Source organism: Podarcis cretensis (genome assembly GCF_951804945.1).
Source record: "Podarcis cretensis genome assembly, chromosome: 14".
Lineage (NCBI taxonomy): Eukaryota > Metazoa > Chordata > Lepidosauria > Squamata > Lacertidae > Podarcis > Podarcis cretensis.
This window is the reverse complement of record NC_137183.1, coordinates 16,641,455-16,653,604: the sequence shown is the minus strand read 5'-3', so window position 1 is coordinate 16,653,604 and position 12,150 is coordinate 16,641,455. Positions and strand designations below refer to the sequence as shown.

Sequence of the window (12,150 nt, the reverse complement as noted above, 5' to 3'; positions counted from 1 at the left end):
CTGTGAAAGGAATAGGGGTCAACTAGCAACTTCTCAGCATTATTAATAAATTACATTACCAAGGGTTTTCTGGGGGAAGCTATGAATGCTTAAAGTGGTATGATACTGCTTTAAATGTACAGTTCAGATGGGGCCATGGGTGGTGAAGGATAATGGGAGTTGTAGTCCAACCCCTGGAGGGCTATAGGTTTCCCTTCCTTGGGTGCTTAGAATAGTCTGGGAATGGGTCTCTACCTTAAGGCCTGCTGCTAGCAAGCATAGATGTGGACAGGGGAGCTTCATTTTCGTGTGAAGAGCACAGAAATAAATTAGAAGTGGAGGAAGCTGAGCACCAGGCAGGCTTATATCCTTCATTTCTATACTGTGTCCTGGTTGGCTTCTTTCTGAACAATTTCTAGTCTTACGTAAAATTCAAGTATACATGGGCTGTGGAATCTCGTTTATGCTCCGTTCAGGGCCACACAAAATAGGATTTATAACTACATCATAATTAACATATTTCTTCAGCTTTGCCTTCAGGCACAAGAACAGGCTCCCCCCTCCTTTTTAAATGCATTTTAATTTTTGAAGTTGTGAACTGGTTCATCCATTCACCCCCTCCTTCCTGAATATACATAGGCAAGTTATGCTGATACACTCCAGGCATATTATTAATTGCAGGCGTGAATTAATACCCCCAAATCCATTTTTTAAAACACATGATTGCTCTGCTTTTATCATATTTAAAATAAGTTATAGCTAACAATTTTCAGACGGGTAGCTGTGTTTGTCTGTTGCAACAAAAACAAAATAATCTTAAAGTGTGTGTGTGCACATAAGATTATATTATATAATAGGGGGCCATTTTGTATTCATCTTGTCCCTCTTGTCATCTGCAAAAGACATTTTTGGGCATCAGATGTGGGCATTTGAAAGATCCAGGGCATGGGGAGGGATACCTGCTCAGTAAACAAACTTGTACGTGTGCACTGCTGTCTAATAAACTGAGTTGCACTGTAACACATAGGTCTTATAATGGTGATATTAAAAATGAACAAATCTCTGGGTCTTGGGTGGCATTGTCCAGAAAGTTCTTAAAGAACTAAGATATGCAGGCTTCCTATATCCCTCCAGTTGGCCATCATGAGAACAGGATGTTGGACTAAAGATGTGCCTTTTCGTCTCATCCAGCAGGGCTGCTATTATGCTTCCAACTCCTGCTGTTCCTGACCATTGGCTGGGGCATCTCAGCCTGATTGATATGAGTTGGAGTCCAAGATGACCACCATAGCTCATTTGGTTAGGGCATGGTGCTGATAATGCCAAGGTTGCAAGTCTGATCCCTGTACAGTGGTACCTCGGGTTAAGTACTTAATTCGTTCTGGAGGTCCATTCTTAACCTGAAACTATTCTTAACCTGAAGCGCCACTTTAGCTAATGGGGCCTCCTGCTGCTGCCACGCCACCAGAGCACGATTTCTGTTCTCATCCTGAAGCAAAGTTCTTAACCCGAGGTACTATTTCTGGGTTAGCGGAGTCTGTAACCTGAAGCATATGTAACCTGAAGCGTATGTAACCTGAGGTGCATATTTCTGCATTGCAGGGGTTGCCTAGATGATTCTCAGGGTCCCTTCTAACGCTATGATTCATGATCATCTGGAGAGCTACAGGTTCCCTGCCCCTATACTAGCCACTCTGCCATGCTGGCTTATGCCTGGCTGTTGGGAATGTTTACAAACCCAAAACAGAGCATTTCAGCTACCTTACCACCTGACACCTGGCATGCTTCTGAACACCTAAATATGTTCAAATTACGATCAAATCATCAGATGTAAGCTTGTTCTTTAGCTAAAGGATAAATCTTGGGTATGTAGGCTTTTAAAAATCTGGCTCTGGTTCAGAAGCTGAAGGTGTACACAAGATGTAAGGCAGCTTGAGCAAGTGAAACTCTTTAAGAAGACTCGCCATTTGTTCCACCCACTGTTTTGTCATTATTGGATTTTCAGCTTTTTTTGTACATATACCATTTCTTCCCTTCCCCTGGCATTGTGGGTGTGTAGGATGCTTGGAGAAAATTCGCTATGTAGAGCTGTTTAATGAGGGCTGGTTTGGAAATGTTAAAAGCTGGTAACATGTATGCTTGATGTCAGTGGCCCTCATTATCTATTGAAGGGGCCTCCATCCTTTCTTGGCACATTTGGAATTTTGAGGAAGTTCAGTGGGTGCCAGTCACAAATAGTCACCACACCTTAAAAGTACAGAAACAGACGGGTTTTCCCCTAATCAATAGACTGAGGCACGTACATCAGCCACCGCTGCACTTGGTCATAGGGAGAAGGTCTTTCACACTACTTCCATTCAGAAGGAAGAGGAAGGTAGGTGTCCTATCCTGGCATCCAGGAAAAGGTGGATTTGATGAAGGGACCATGTTCCATGTAGGAGAAGCTGAGCAAGTGAATCAAAAGAGCAAGCAGTCTCATGCATCTTGGCTTGGAAGACCTGACCCCTGTCTTGCAGGCAGGCCTTTTTCTACCTGGCCTGGGAAGGCAGGGCCCGGACTGACTCCAGCTACAAAAGCTGAGGCTGCTGAACAGATGCTTGGGCTGGGGTGTTGTTAAGGGGTGTTTGTTGGCAGAGGATGGTTGCTGTTAATTTTGTATCTTTATTTTAGGTGCTATGAGTCAGGTGGAAATTGTTCAGCCTGGTTGTGCACATTTTCATGTTTTGTTCCTTGTTTATGAATACTAATGTTGTGTTTGTGGTTATGTCATTTTTTGTATGTTGTAAGCTGCCTTCAGCATGGTTTTAAGTTTGGAAAGGTAGCATACAATTATAGTGACTGATTGATTTTTGAGGACACATTTACTAAAGCCTTCTGCAGGCGCCTGGAGCTGCGTTGGTGACCCCTGATCTCCTGTGATAGGCTCAACACTTAGTTGCTTTTCATCTAAAATAACTCTCACAATGACTTACGAAAAAGAAAACTTGTTATAATTTTTCCTGCATCAAGCAGCCTTGGGTAGAATGGTTGTCTGTTAAATGGTTAGCCTTCATGGCTCATTTAGAAGACGATAGACCTGATTGGGCCTTTGGAGAAGGGACTTAGCTCAGTGGTAGAGCACCTGTTTTGCATGCAAAAGGTCCTGAGTTCAGTGCCCAGCATCGCCAGGTAGGGCTGGGAAAGACTCCTCCCTAAAACCCATTGCCAGTCAGTATAGAGGGATGCGGGTGGCGCTGTGGGTTAAACCACAGAGCCTAGGACTTGCCAAGCAGAAGGTTAGCAGTTCGAATCCCCGTGACGGGGTGAGCTCCTGTTGCTCGGTCCCTGCTCCTGCTCACCTAGCAGTTCGAAAGCACGTCACAGTGCAAGTAGATAAATAGGTACCTCTCTGGCGGGAAGGTAAACGGCGTTTCCGTGCGCTGCTCTGGTTTGCCAGAAGCGGCTTAGCCATGCTGGCCACATGACCCGGAAACTGTACGCCGGCTCCCTCAGCCAATAAAGTGAGATCAGCGCCGCAACTCCAGAGTTGACCACGACTGGACCTAATGGTCAGGGGTCCCTTTACCTCTACCTTATAGACAATATTGAGCTCACTTAACGAATGGTCTGACTTGATCTAAAGCAGTTTCCCATGTCCTTCCTCTGCCCTTAGCAAGTATCTGTCAAAGAGCATTGTCTGTGTTTGCCTGTAAGGAGTTTAGTCCATACCCCCCAACATTTATCTGATGAAAATAGGGACATCCTGTTCATATCATCATCATCAACAACACCTCTCCCATCTGACTGGATTGCCCCAGCCACTCTGGGAGACTTTCAACATATATATAAGCACAATAAAACAGTAAACAGTAAAAAAGTCCCTATATAGGGCTGCCTTCAGATGTCTTCTAAAGGTTGTATAGTTATCTCCTTGGCTTGGAGGTCACATAACTCCATCCCCCTCAACATTTCTCCGATGAAAATAGGGACGTCCTAAGGAAAAGTGGGACATTCCAGGATCAAATCAGAAACCGGGACAGCATCTGTTAATCTGGGTCTGTCCTTGGAAAATAGGGACACTTGGGGGTCTGTTAGTCTGAGCCCCGTTAAAAGGTGGAGTTATGTGTCTATATCAAGGAGTGTTACTGCAGGGGGACATTTAAGCACAATGTTTTGGTTATTATGCATGTGGAGCCTTCTCTGCAGGTGGAAGAGCCTTTATCAAAAATGCTGCTTCAGTCATCCTTGATGACTAGAAACTGTTTCCTTATATCTGTATTGATGGCTCTTGGCTACTAGCTGTGGTCCATATCTTGCTTGATTAGGGTCTAGAGAAGAAACAGAAGAGCAGTTGTATTGTGGTCAGCGAAGGAGAAAGAAGTTTGAGTTGTGCAGCTGGCTGAATGTCCGAGAGCATTCTTTGTGTTTTGGAGACTTGATGGTTTTTTTGGGTGCTTGTGCTTAACACACACGCGCACACACACATATGCTTGTTTGCAGCATGTTCTCTCTCTCTCCCTCTCTCCAGAAGGACGCTGACCTTTGTTTGTTTGTTTTTTAAACTGCCCTGGAACTTGTGGCACTTTGGAATGTTGAGGAAGAATACATATGTAGCTTTAAAATGAGCGCACTACATGTGGTTGATACCTCATACTCCTTTTTACTTTTGTAACTTGTACCGAGTCGCTTACAAAAAGGCAAAGTAAAAGGGAGAATTGCAAGAATTGGTGGAAACTAGTTCTTTACTTGTTTGTGAGGAATACCTGCTATAAGAATCCTGCACCTGGAATGAAACCAAGAAGCAGAATTTTAATCCCTCAAACTGTGGATTTTTTAAATTAAGCTTTACTCTAGGGAACCTTTGCATTTTGTAGATAAAATGCATGACACAATCTTCTTCTCGACCACCTAGGTACTGGTCATTTTTATATGCGTGGATCTACATTGGAGATTGCTTATTAGAATGCAGAAGGGGATTGGGGAAGAATGATAGTGCTTCCTGTATGCCATTTGGCTGTTCACATTATATTTGAATTCATTTTATCTTCCTGCTGCATTAGCATTCACCAGAGCCACCTGCTTAGAAACATGTGTTGTGTATTAAACTATGTACCTGAATTACAGTACTAAGCTTCAGTTGTCTCTGGTATTTGCACAAGGTAATTTCTAGCATTAGCTGAAAATACACACATTTGTCATAAAGTTGGCCACAGGTCTGGCTATGGGATGTTTTCCTGTTTTAAGTGTCAAAAATTTAAAAGCTTTAAAAATATATATTTTAAAAATCATTATTGTCTTTCAAACTGGCAGCGGTAAGAGAATGTGATCATGGAGCACATAACTATCTGACATATTTATTCCATCATCCTTTCAAGGATCTGATGATCCCTTCTCTTTACACGCACACACAACCATTTCTCCCAGAAGAAAACAGCTACTTAAACCTTATAACTTCACAGCTGTGAGTGGTTGGTGACACATGCAGGAAAAGGAGCTGTGGAATTTGGCTATTTGGTAATAGTGTGGGAATTTAAGAAGAAGCAGCTCGGTGCTAGCAAGTTTTGACACTTCCCAGGATAAGGAGGAGGTAAAATATAAGGTGATATGGGTCAGAATAGGTATAAGACTTGAGTGGTGTAACTCTTTGTAGCTTTGCTCTCCTGCTTCAGAATTCCAGAGTTCTCATCTTGAGCTGTTTCAACACTGGGCTAGACTTGATCAATGTTACGTTGTTGATCAAGGGCAGAACAGACGCGGCATTTCCATCTTTCACAAACTCATGATGCATTCCATTTCTCCTGTCCCTCCCTATTCCAGAGAGCAGCCCATCTTCACCACCAGAGCACATGTGTTCCAAATTGACCACACCACCAAGAAGAACTGGGTACCTGCAAGCAAGCAGGCTGTAACTGTTTCCTACTTCTATGACAGCACAAGAAACAGCTATCGGATAATCAGTGTGGATGGCACCAAGGTAGGAGGTTGGCGCAGATACATCTGGCATGCTTGCAGAATTGAAATATCACTGAAGTGGGAAAATTTGTATGAATGTGGCTCATGTACATTTCTCTCTCTCATATATATATATATATAAAACTTTAATAGGCTTGTCCATATTTCATAAACTTTAGTTGTTGCAGGAAAGTTGGGGTGTATGGTTAATCATGAAAACGTATGCATTTCATTGGAAGAAAAGCATAGGATGACTTAGAAAGGCTATTACATACCAACTCACCTGATAGCCACAGGCAGCCAGGAATTTCTTGCAAGTGAGTGCTGGAGGAGGAGGGACAGACCTTTCTGTTCTTCAGTCTGTTTGGATTCCATCTGGCTGTGGAGGACAGGAAACCCATCTCTCCTTTACCAGTATGTTTGATAAAATGTAGGTTCCTCTCCCAATAATACACACAATGTCTGCTAAGAAGACAGCTGGCTGCTGAGAGTTCCCTATCCCATAATAACCCCTGGTGGCCAGCATGGGAAAACAGGCTACTAGTCTCTTACCAAACTAGTAAAACAAACAAACAAACAAACAAACAAACAAACAAACAAACAAACAAACAAACAAACATCTCTATCAACTTTTTTGAGCTTATTTACAAGGCTGGAATAAGAGGTAGCTCGGTAAATTGTCTAGTAAGGTTCTCATATTGTGGCAATGGTGGAGCTGAGGAGCTCCTTTCAGTGCCTAGATGGGAAATTGCTGGGAGTTTTTGTTAAGCTGTTCTGTGGGTTCTTAAAGGAAGACATGAATTATGAGACTGTAATTTTAGTGTTGCAGAAAAGCTATGATCAGTAATAGCTCTCTGCTAACTGTATTTCATAAATACATTTTAATTGTGTGGGTGCCTTACTTAACCGTTTTGTTTAATGGACAAAGGGATATTGCTTCTCTCTTTCTCCCCTCCCCCTTCCAAGCAGAATTGGTTGTAGAAACTTATTTTGGAGGTAAAAAGATGGGAGTTTTAGCTCAAGGTTTGCATCTCTAGACAGAGAGATAGTGAGTCTAAGAATCTCTTTGATACAGGATGTTGTTCTGGTTGGGTTTTTGTTGTTGTTGCAATACTTAGTGTTATGACTTGAGCTTCCTAGGCTCAAGGTAACTTACAAAAACTGGCTGCAACCTTTGCCTCATTTTATAATCACAGCAGCGGTCTCTGGCGTCATTCAGGCATAGCAGCGAGCCATATGCCTGCAACATTGTCTCTCCTTGGGCCAGCCAATTGCTTACCTTATTTCTGTGTTTTAGGGAAATTATATATTGCTGTTGCTTGCAAACTGTGGTTTGCACAAGGCTTAGATTGCTCCCCGCCACAACCAACTCATTCACGCAGCACTAAACCATGGTTTGGCAGTAATGTCGCCTCCATCAGGAACCCTGTTTCTAAAGGTAATCAGGGATGTGACTTGATTTAGATGATTAATGTAGTGCTGTGGAATTTGACCCCAATGCCCTTGTAGTGAAACCCTGAAATTTTAACATAAGAAGCTACCTTATGCCATCAGTCTGTCTAGCTCAGTGTCGTCTACACTGACTGATGGTGGCTCTCCAGAGTTTCCAAACCCTGCTTGGAGATACCAGTTTGAAGCCGGGACCTTCTGCATATGAAACAGGTGTTCTGCCGCTTAGCTATGGCACTCCCCCAAGAGAAACGCAGGGAAGGTGTATGTGTAAAGACATCACAGAATAGAACATATGGAGGATTAGGAGGGGAAGGGTTTCTAACCTATTTTTAATACCACTTGGGCCAGTTAGAGTGCTAAATGCATAGGAGGGGTGAAGTTGTTGACTCATAGGAACCATAGCTGTCAACTTACAGATTTGAAAATAAGGGACCAGCAGCCTCCAAAACAAGGGATCAGCAGCCAAAATAAGGGATTTTAGTCAACCAGAAGCCAAACAAAGCCTCACGTGGTGGTTCCCATAGTGCAGCAACCCGGCAAAGGGGATGCAGCAAGTAAAACCACCGTCACCTCTCCGCTGGGAAGTGCTGAGCAAAGGCGAGTCCCCAGGCAACACAGCCGATTTGATCTGGGCACAAGGCATGCAAGCTCCACCCCCTAGTTGTTCTTAGACTCCTTATTGGGTGAGCAACGCAGCCAAGCAACACAGTTGGAGCCTCCCTCCTCCCTGGCCGGCAGGGAGGGAGGGAGGGAGAGGAGCTGCTTCCTTTGAAACCCGGGAAATTTAAGGGACATCATCAATAAGGGACAGCAGCTGGACATGGCGCTGGGATAAGGGAGTTTCCTGCCAAATAGGGGACGCTTGACAGCTATGATAGGAACATGGAAACTGCCTTCTGCTGAGTCAGCCCACTGGTCCATCTAGGGCAGTACTTCCTACACCCACTGGCAGTGGGTTTCAGAGAAGGGGATATTTACATCTCCAGCTGGAGATGCCAGGAATTAAACCAAGGGTCTTCTGCAGGTAAAGCTGGTGTTCTGCCTCTGTGTGCAGGGCAAGGTCAAATTCGCAACTTGAAACTGAAGGTCAGACAAATTCCAGGTTACCCATGAGCAATTCGTAGGCAGCCTAGAAGCTTGGTTCTCTTGCCCATCAGTTGCTGAGGATAAAGAGGCATTTTGCACACCACACAAAAGCAAAATGTTGCAAAGGGGTTTGCCATCAAACATGCATTGACAGGGTGCTGCAGCCGGTTGTGTATGTTTGCACATGTGCTCACACACCCACGCTCATGCGTGCAAACTTGGTTGCCACCAGTGGTGTGCATTTAAAGTTGAGCATTTAAAAACACTGAAAGCACAAGGTGCTTCAGTTTCAAGAGTATGCTGTGCAAGTTCTTTTAGGTGCAAGGGAACTTCTGGGGAAACACAACTTAAGTCACCCCGAAAGAAGATACTGAAGCACTTCACATCACTTGAGTATGTATGTACACAGAAAATAGTAGAACTTGAAAGGCAATTAATCATTGCAACGCATCCCTGGTTGTATAACATTGTTATAATTATGCAATCATTCTTTTGGAAGTTGTATAGTGGGTGTGGCTGTGAGGGTGTGTGGCTATGACTATCACAAAATTCACCCACTTCTGAATTTGTTGCTACTCCACTGGTTGTTACATTCATACTGTGCACAGTTTGGGTTAGATAAATGGCAGGGAGAATGCTCAACTCTCCCCCTCCCTGCTGTTGCTTTTTCTGTGGGAAGTGGCTTTTCCAGTTTTAAAAGGTTGCTGGCGTACTGTTGCATGCACCAACAATGGCCTTCTACCCTGAGGTAAATGGGAGCCTGTGTTATATACTCTGCAGGCTTGCTGTGAGTTCCAGTGTGCCTAGAATCTTCCGCTTAAAAAATAATAGCTGCATCTCTCAGAAAAGTTTGTACTAAACTTGAAAATTGCACCTGATATGTGGCCATTTAATTCAGACCAGACTTTTTAAGTTTTGACAAGACCTGCTGAGTGCTACTGGTCTGTTGCCTAGGGTAGCATGTTGCAGGGGTGCAAAAGAAAAACACTGGTAGATAGACAAGAAAATCTGCCTTTTTTGCTGCAAGTGAGGCAGGAGGCAGGCAGGCGTCTCTCTGAGTGTTAAGGGTGTTTTGTTTGAAAGTGTTACTGCGGTTCATGGTGTGTGGTTGTGCACTCACTAATTCACCTTCCCTTCACATCTAAAAGCCCCTTTCACATGTTACCTGTGGGTAGAGACTGTGGTGGAATCCACACACGTATAAAACCGTTCTGAAAATGCTTTTTTAAAAAAGCCTTTTAAAAAATACATTGAATTTTCCATAAGGCTCACCATTGCCATCTAGTGTCACATCTAGTGTCATATTGCACTTAAAACACACTTAAAATGTTTTATTTACAGTTGTGTAGCCGAGTCCCTAGAGAGTTTTTTCTGTTGTTTCAAAACAACAACAACACCACCACCAAAAAAATAATAATCAAAATACCAAGCTGTGGAGCTTTTTTGTTCAAAGGCTACAGTGGGACAAGAGGGACATATGCATGCGCAATGGGATGTGAAACGTATCTCAAACACTTTTCTTCACCTCTTGCTTGTCTGTCTCCAGCTTTCTTGTGGTGAAGCTAGGTGATAAATGTGGGTACCTGGAGTGCATAGCCTCCAACACTTGGCAGAGGAAAGTGGTACTCTTAATTTTAAGCTAGTTCAAAATTTGTTGATGTCATCCGACTTTCGGCTGCTGAGGCAGCTACTTCCATGTAATCTGTTGCCATGCCTTGCCACATTTTTAATTGATGTAATAACATCTCAATACATATTTGCCTTCAACCAGAAAGCACATTCCCACCTGGAGTTAGCATCAATTTGCACCAATTTGCATTTTCCTTCTTGTTGCCTCACCATCCATCTTATTCAGAATGTTAACATCCAGACTACATTAGCAAGATTATGAGATTCAGTTCCCAGGTTGTATTTTGTCTAACCAAGTGATGCAACTGGCATGTAAGTTCCATTGTCAGGAAAACATTCAATAGATTGTGGAGAAAATAGGGAATGTGCCTATTAATAGACCTAGTTTAGGGGCAGGGAATCTATTATACTGTTGGGAGATTGCTAGCTTGTGATGGGAAAGGCACCCAACATTTTTATCTCTGGCACCTCCTTTTCCCTCTCCTTGCCACCTGTCTGAAATTATGCTGAGGATTACATGCAAACCACCTCTAGACTTGTCAAATGGGGCAGGCTCCCATTAATGCTATTTATCTTGGCATTGACAGAACAACCTTTCTAGATAAGACTACATATAATCAGGGTCCCTTTTGCGACAGCAGTTAGTGGTACAGAGTACCAGACCCTTTAATCAATCTATGACTACTATCACCTCATTTTTATTTTTCACAGAAAAGGCAATGCATATAATAGCTACATGTAATGTTTCATGATAGCTCTTGACCACAAGAAAAACACCAGTAAAATCACTTGACCCCCCCCCCGAATTCATCACCAATTAATTCATTAATATACTGCTTTATGCTGCAATAGACCTCTAGATGGTTTACAAGCATAAAAGCCAATTGCACAACCTCAGAAATGTTAAACATCCATAATTAAAATACACAATTAAGATACACAATAAAACAATCCCATTAAAATATAAACACACATAATTAAAATATGCAATGAAGCAATTCCATTAAAGCATGGTTACAGAGAAACTTTCCACTGTGACTAAGAAATTATTTTTGTTCTTTTACTAATGAGCATCCTTGCTGCTTCAATAGGGATGTACTAAAAGTCAAAGAAAGACACATTAAAAGACATAGAATCCACTTTGTGTATATGTGTCTTTACTATGGCATATGAGAGTGAAGATGAGTGTAGTACTTGGAGATCAGTAGGACTGATTTGAAAGAACCTCTCTACATTGGACACATTGCCCTTTCAGAGCAAACTGAAAAACCAGTTCCCCTCCTATTAAACACCCATTTACTCAGCTTAGAAATTCTTCAAGCATAATTGGAAATCTGTCTGGTAAATTATTTAACAGATCAACAAATGGCCACCTTTGTGCTTGCATATCAGGCCAGATTGAAGACACTGTGCTATGCATATTGTGTTGCCATTTGATACAGCTCATCTATATCAAAGAATTTTCCAAGGGGCCAATCAGATTTTTCAAAATTATATGGTTGCTGATGGTTGTAGACAAGTTTGTTACCTACCGGGTAGTTTTATATGCACTTAATCCGCATGAAGGTTCTGGACTAATTTTTGGACCCCAAACAGTGTTGTCTGCCAGGGGGATTTTAAAATCTAAATTATTTTGGAGAATGTTGCGATTTTAAGTTTTGATGATTTGCAGTTCCAAAAACTGATTTTCAAAAACCTTTGTCTTCGATAAATGTGCTTTTGTGATTCTTATATTGTAACAATCATTGCCTACACACAATTAAAAACTGACTGACTTGACAGCTGGTTCAACATTCAACTTGTACTGGAACATTTTAAGGCATTTTTACCCCAGGATGGGTTCACAGGAAATAATGCAACTTGTAATGCAAGTTGCAATGCCAGACTTGCAAAGCAGACGAAGAACATGCTGTGAGGACTCTTAACTTGTGTCTTTGTTACCTGATAAAAAGGAATATTGCAGGTAAAAGAGAGGGGGAGAATTAACAGAGGAATTATTCTGGAGAAAAGGCATGAGCTCATGAAAATTACTGCACAGCGCATGGGGAAAACTACACACCAGACAGCTCATTA

At 42.5% G+C, this 12,150-nt stretch overlaps 1 protein-coding gene across 1 annotated transcript in view; it reads left to right on the top strand.

Annotated features, from left to right (window-relative positions):
• The window catches only part of HOMER2 (homer scaffold protein 2), an 80,079-nt gene that overhangs the window by 24,198 nt on the left and 43,731 nt on the right, over positions 1 to 12,150 (top strand). The window contains exon 2 of the mRNA XM_079954353.1: positions 5,776 to 5,932. Within this exon, the coding sequence (XP_079810479.1) occupies positions 5,776 to 5,932 (157 nt within the window). The remainder of the gene's footprint in view (positions 1 to 5,775; positions 5,933 to 12,150) is intronic.